The sequence below is a fragment of the Poecilia latipinna genome, unplaced genomic scaffold (genome assembly GCF_001443285.1).
Source record: "Poecilia latipinna isolate Pla-1442-1.1 unplaced genomic scaffold, P_latipinna-1.0 Scaffold622, whole genome shotgun sequence".
NCBI classification, from domain to species: Eukaryota; Metazoa; Chordata; class Actinopteri; order Cyprinodontiformes; family Poeciliidae; genus Poecilia; species Poecilia latipinna.
The window spans coordinates 407,872-414,328 of record NW_015113238.1 but is presented as its reverse complement, the minus strand read 5'-3'; the positions used below and the strand labels follow the sequence as shown (position 1 = coordinate 414,328).

The 6,457-nt window shown below is 40.7% G+C and overlaps 1 protein-coding gene across 1 annotated transcript in view; it reads left to right on the top strand.

Annotated features, from left to right (window-relative positions):
* The window catches only part of LOC106954039 (interleukin-10 receptor subunit beta-like), a 12,385-nt gene extending 7,026 nt beyond the window's left edge, over positions 1-5,359 (top strand). Inside the window, exons 3-7 of the mRNA XM_015043259.1 lie at positions 2,235-2,407; positions 2,533-2,687; positions 3,325-3,472; positions 4,547-4,689; positions 4,768-5,359. Coding sequence (XP_014898745.1) covers positions 2,235-2,407; positions 2,533-2,687; positions 3,325-3,472; positions 4,547-4,689; positions 4,768-4,944 — 796 coding nt within the window. The 3' untranslated portion in view covers positions 4,945-5,359. The remainder of the gene's footprint in view (positions 1-2,234; positions 2,408-2,532; positions 2,688-3,324; positions 3,473-4,546; positions 4,690-4,767) is intronic.
* The last annotated feature ends 1,098 nt before the right edge of the window (positions 5,360-6,457 follow it).

Sequence of the window (6,457 nt, the reverse complement as noted above, 5' to 3'; positions counted from 1 at the left end):
AAATATGAGGTTTCCAAATATGAGGTTTCCAACTTCATGATGGCAATAAAGCTTTTTATCAAAAACATTTTTTTTTCGAAATTGGTATGGTTCCATTCAGTGAATTTATTTTCAAAATGTCAAATTACACAATTATATGGTCAATGAAAATGCAGCTACTGACTTCTACATAGTCATCGATTGTCTGAGATCTTATGTGGCTGGAATGTGATTTAAAAATCACATTTACAGTCGTACTCTAACAGGAAGAAACTAAAGAAAGCCTCTGTGCATGTAGCTGTTTGTGTTGTTCTGCTTATTTGCACTGCTGCATCCTCCTTTCTGATACGCTGGTGTCAGTTTCCAGAAAACTGCCTATGGAGAGTTTCTGAGTGTTTCTCTGCATCTTCCTTAAACAGAAAACTGTGAACTGAAAGTTGGAGTCGACTGGAGAAGAATTTTTTTGTTATGAATCAGGATTTTCTTCTGGAAAGGAAAACAGCTGACTCATGTTAATGAGCAAACATATTTACAACAATCAGCCATAATAATACTTCCTTGTTTCCAGCTGGTGGTTCAGCACAGGTCAGTGTGGATCACATGCATTGTAAAGTACAACCAACATGTTCCGCACCATTAACAGTTGTAGGTCCATGGGACATTGGTATAGTTTGGGTTGAACCTTGCCTGCCCAGTGACAGTCCAACCTATGGTCAAAATGCTCTCCTGAATACGCCGGACCATAAAATGCCATACTGCTCAGTGGAGAACGAGGCATAAGACCAAATGATGTCAACCAATCCCCCTTACTTTTCTCCTAATGATCTTCTCTGGATCTGTAAAGTTTGCTGTGGGATGTGTCTCTGAGATATAAGGAGTGGATCCTGTCCAGTCCTGTAATTTGGGAGACAGAGTCTCCATGGATCTGACACTTCTATCCAAATTCTAGAACGCTGATTTGACTGAGACCTGAAGAATTTGGAAGCCAAGAGTATACTTCAAACTAGTTGTGTTCTTCAGATCATCCAGGAAGCCTTGTCCCTCCACTGCCACCAGGGAATACCTCTTCAACAAAGAGGTGCAGCATCTCAAACCAAAACATGAAGAACATGAATGCATCTCACTTTCCATACCAGCTTGAGTTCTTGCCATGATCCCACCTGATTTCATGTGTTCCTGAGGTAAGGAATCTAAATGATCTGACCAATCCACGCAACATCTGAATGGTCCAAATCCAAAGCTCACATCCAAAGGACATGTTGGTTGGTCTGTGGTCATTCTGTCCACAATACGATCTTCTGTTCTCCAGTTTTCCTACTTAGGACCAGTTTTGGTGGATCTGGATCCCTGCAGATGGGGGACAATCCACTGACTGGGGACGGTTCACCCCAGTGAGCAGCTTTTAGATCACCTTCACCAGTGATGACTCTCTGTAGTACTTTTCTGACTTTATCAATTTCTCTAATCATTGAGGAAACATTTTGACCCACTCATATTTCCAGTATCACTTCACCTCCTTGAAGTTTTTGCAGCTGTCTAGTGGTTCCACCACAGCATTTCAATCAGGCTGAGGTCTTGATGTTCACTAGTTCATTGCAGAACCTTTGTTTCTTGTTCAGCCATTCTGTTGTAAATCTGTTGTTGTCTGAACTACCAAGGAGATCAGAGTCGACTTAGTGGATGCAGACTGCCCTGGTTGTAAAACAGATCCAAATCTTGTTCAAAATGGTGATGTGTATTGTGGCCAACATCTACTTTGGTTCATTCAGATGCAACTTTGCACAGAGTCGTACGACTCTAAACCTTCCATACAAACTGTCTTATTTAAGATTCATCATTCTACAGAAAGACAGACTTTTCAAGAGCGTGATCTCAGACTATATTCGTCTTAGTTAGCTTGTTAAATGCAGCCCCAGTTGCTCCTCTGAAGTCATTGTTGATGTCTTCTCTTATTGGCGTTGTGTTGCAGAGCAGCAAACTTTACCTTCTGCAGAGGCGATCACTCGGAAGATCAGTTAATCATCTGATCGGCCACACATGGCTGCTACCTCAAATCTTAAATCCACTGAGAGCTGTGAGGACGGATTTAGCTTCTCCCAGGACTGTATTGACAGTCGCTGTTGTCAAAGTGGTTATAAAACCGGCTCCTTAGTTTTGACTAGTTGTCCATTATGAAAGCTAGTTTTATGGTTTGTTTGCTTTTTTCCTGTGTCATTATCAAACTGTGTGTCCTTTTATTGCTTGTTTTGTCTCAGGAGTCTTGTTACAGACTACAGTCCAGGCTGTGTGAACATCACAACCTTTCAATGTGAACTCAGCAATTTTAACATCAGTTGCTATGGGACATACATAGCAAAAGTCCGAGCTCTGCTGGGAGAAGACGCCTCAGCCTGGGTGGAGAGTAAATACATCACTTTGGATAAAGAAAGTAAGTATTTAACGCACACACCCCAAAAGTTCACTTAAGCATCGGTTTTAGATCTGGAAACAAAAGCGATTAGTGGTGCATGTTTCCAAGCAATCCAGAAATGAATTCTGACTTTTTCTCTGCAGCCCTGATCAGTCCTCCCAGCGTGTCGCTCTTACCCATCGGCCAAACTCTGGAGGTCAGCATTAAGGATCCAGAGTTTAAGATCTGCTCTCTGAGGAATGTATACACCAGACTCCGCTACAACATCACCTACTGGAAGGAAGGACAGGAGGAACAGGTGGGATGCAGGTTAATCGGTTCATGGAAAACCAGAATGTTGATCAGGCTACTGAGTGCATGTGAATTCAACACCAACAGGCTGATGGTGTAGCACAGCTGTATGTCTGGCTGATCAGACTCTGTAGAAATGGCCCTCTGCTGCCACCTGCTGGATTTTTAGAGAAACAGCAGCTGATCAACAGCATATCCATCAATCCATCTCATCATTGATTGATCAGTCAATCTGCCTGTCTGTCCATCCATACATACATCCAGTTGTATCTCCATTCATCCATCTATCCATCCCTTCATTGATCCATTAGTTCATCTGCCTGTCTGTGTCCAACATCCATCTAATCATCCAACTGTATCTGTATCCATTTGTCCTTTCATTGATTGATCAATCGATTTGCCTAACTATCCATCCACCAATCCATCTATTCATTCATTCATTCATCCATCCATTCATTCATTCATCTATCCAATTATATCTCCATCCATCCATCATTTGGTCTGTTCATGCATCCATCTCTTTATCCATCCATCCATCAATGGAAGATTGATTTCATTTTTCATTACCTGGTCTCCTCTACCAGTCTGAGACCTGATGTTGTGTGGCTGCTTCGAACTGACTGCCTCTCTGTCACCCCCTACAGGAGAGAATCCACAATGACTACCAACAGGACCGGGTCATTTTAGATGATCTGGATCCCTTGACCAAGTACTGCGTACAGGTCCAACTCATCACCCTCACAAACCCCACCGAGTCCAGTGGTGTCCTGTGTGAGAGGACCGGCGACACCGGTACGCTCTTTGTGTTTATAATTAGTGAGGAAGTTCATAAGCACAGAACAGGGACGCAAGTTATCAATCAATGAGTTGATTTACAGAAGATTGATCTTATCAATCGACCAATGACTAATTGATAAGCAGCTATTTTCTTAACGTGAGCTTTTTCTTGTATGGAGGTATTCAACGCTCCTTCCATAAGGGCTGCATTATATGCTGCATTTAAAACAAGGAACATTGATATGTTTTGACATTTTCTTGAGTCGGTTGCATTAAGGTGAAACTTAAGAAGCTTATTTGTTTGCGTGTTTATATTTCAAAACAGAATTGCATAAAGTACATTTTGCATCCCACACCACAGCATTTCTCTTTCCAGTTCCGTCACTGCTATACTTGTATATCAAAGTGGCGCCCTCTTCTGGGTGGTGGCCAAGCTACAACATTGAAAGAAGGTCAAAGTGGACCTTATTATTGATAGATTGTTATTTAGTCTGATCACCCCAACAAGCAGAAAACAGGTGAACATATGCAGTCAGCTTGGCGTTTCTCAAGTACTACACCTGACTGGATGAAACTAACGTTTGTCATTCGACGTTTTCTTTTTAAAAATATTGTTAGCTTACTTCTTTGTCATCGTACTTTCCTTTTATTATAATTTTTTATTTAGTTGCACCAGCTTGCTGTTTAATCCAGAGTAATGGAAGACTTGGGGTTGGTTACAATTTAAGCTCTTCGATGGCAAGCAGGTGGTACTGTGTGTAACTTGTATCGATAAACTGCACAGTGTAATTTTTTATTTTTTTAATGATTGTCATTTATTGATGCTGTCACTGAACAAACAGGATTCATACATTTACCATTTGCTCCACTGACAGTAAGGACTTTATTGGGGGGGAGGTTATTAAACTTCCTTAATTAGAATTACTAATGACAAAAAAAATCTAAGCTTTTATCGTAAGAAATTTATCACAATGCATTATAAACAATATGATGAATCCCTACCCCTAAACCTGAGTAAAGTGGAGTTTAATCTAATTTCATGTTCAGAGGTGGAAAAGTTCTCCAAACCAATCACAGTCTCTGTTTCAGAAAACTCTCCAGTGGTTGCAGCTGTGATCGCATGTGCCGTCATCGCAGTGGCTGTGGCTGTGACAGTGCCGGCCATGGTGAAGTGGAAAAGTATTTCCCACTTCATATGGCCAAAAGTTTCTCTTCCGCGGCATTTTGAAAAGGTGCCTCTGCTTTCAGAATTTCTGCCTTGGATTTAAGATTGATTTAATCTAACATCACACTTCTTTCTGCTTCCCCAGTCTCTGCAGGCTACACCAGAGTCCTCTGTTTGTTTAATCATGCAGCCCACTGAGGAGATCGCCCCGGTGAGCATCGTTACAGTCGAGGAAAGCAGCCATGAAGGGACAAAAGAGAGCTGCTACTGCAAACAACTAAATGGCACAGTGGGGAATAACTGTCTACATCCTGCTTGTTGATGTGACCACAGTTGACCACAAAGACTCGATAAAATGGAAGATTTTCATTTTAACAAAGACTTCTAAATAATGTGATTCTAAACAGATATATGCCGTCATCCTACAAACTGTTTATTTACTGTACCTGTATTATAACTGGCTGTGTTATGGTGACATAAAATGTCACATGCTGTACGGCGTTTCTGAAGACATGGAAGTAGTTTTTTGGGAGAATTGTTTGTAAACATGTAAAACTGAAGAAGTTTTCACAATCAAACATTACTAATTTAATTGTTTGCACTTTTACCAGTCCAGAGATGTTCAAAACCAAAGCTGAACTGTTTTTTTATTGTGTGCTGATGAAACTGAACTACAAAGTGTGTTTGAAAATTTTTATGTGTTGAAATAATAAAATGCAGTTCTTGATTTGTCTTTAGAAGGTGTGTTTGTTGTTTGACAACTCTTCCATTAGTCTGTGTTAAAATGCTTAGCATCTTGTGGACTTATAGTTGGTTTACATATAAGTAAATACACCATCTTTTAACATGTACCACACCAACTTTATTTATAAAGCACTTTAGAACAACCACAGCTGATACAAAGTGTTGTACATTAAAACACAACATCAGCATCAGATTATTTGACTTTAACCGTTGTGCGTGAGAAGGACTGAGGCAAACGTAAAGGACTGTGGCCAGGCACGTGCAGGGGGTGGGGGGTAGGGGTGCTTGAGCACCTACCCTTTTTGCTCCTTGCCCCCAAGTCCCCTTTTGGTCAATTTTTTTTTTTGTTGGTATTTCCTAAGCCCTCTTCTGACACATAAAAACATATACTAAAATTATTAGTTTTTTTGTTTCTTTTTTGTACAACATAATAAGCCCTCCGATCACCTTGTTACCTTTGTCCTTTTGCCCGTGACGCATGACGCAGTTGCCTCTTGCGCAGTGAGATAAGGCGGCTAACTGGAGCTCAGCGTAGCGAACGTTCCAGATTACAGAACAGTTTTTGGTGAATTAAAAAAAACGTTTTTGGTGAATAAAGTGGAGTAGACTTGCTGCTTGTCAGATGACGGAAAACGTTGAAAGTATCGTTTCTGCTTCAGCGGTTTAAGCAGAGAGGAAATGAAATACAACAGACACTGACAGGCCTCTGTCTGCCTTTCTCTGAAGAACTACTGAGGGGAGGAGACAGCCAGGTGAGGAAAAACTGTTCTTATCTATCGATTCAGTATTTTTATCATACAAACATTAGGCTGTTGTTGTTGTGCTATTAGCTAGCTGCTAGCTAACGACTTCGCTAGCAAAGCTAGATAACTGAAAGCTTCTTCCCTGTATCGTTAATGATATCAGTCATTCTTCAGTATCACTTATGCAATACGAGGCACATCGCCCGTCCAAAACCGATCATCTCCATAATGGACATATGTCAGATCTTCTAATTTCCTTTACTGCATAATGTACATTGCATTTATTCTAGTTTTAGGTAAACATGTCTTGAAAGAGAATAGCACTTAAATAATAGTCCAACAAGGATA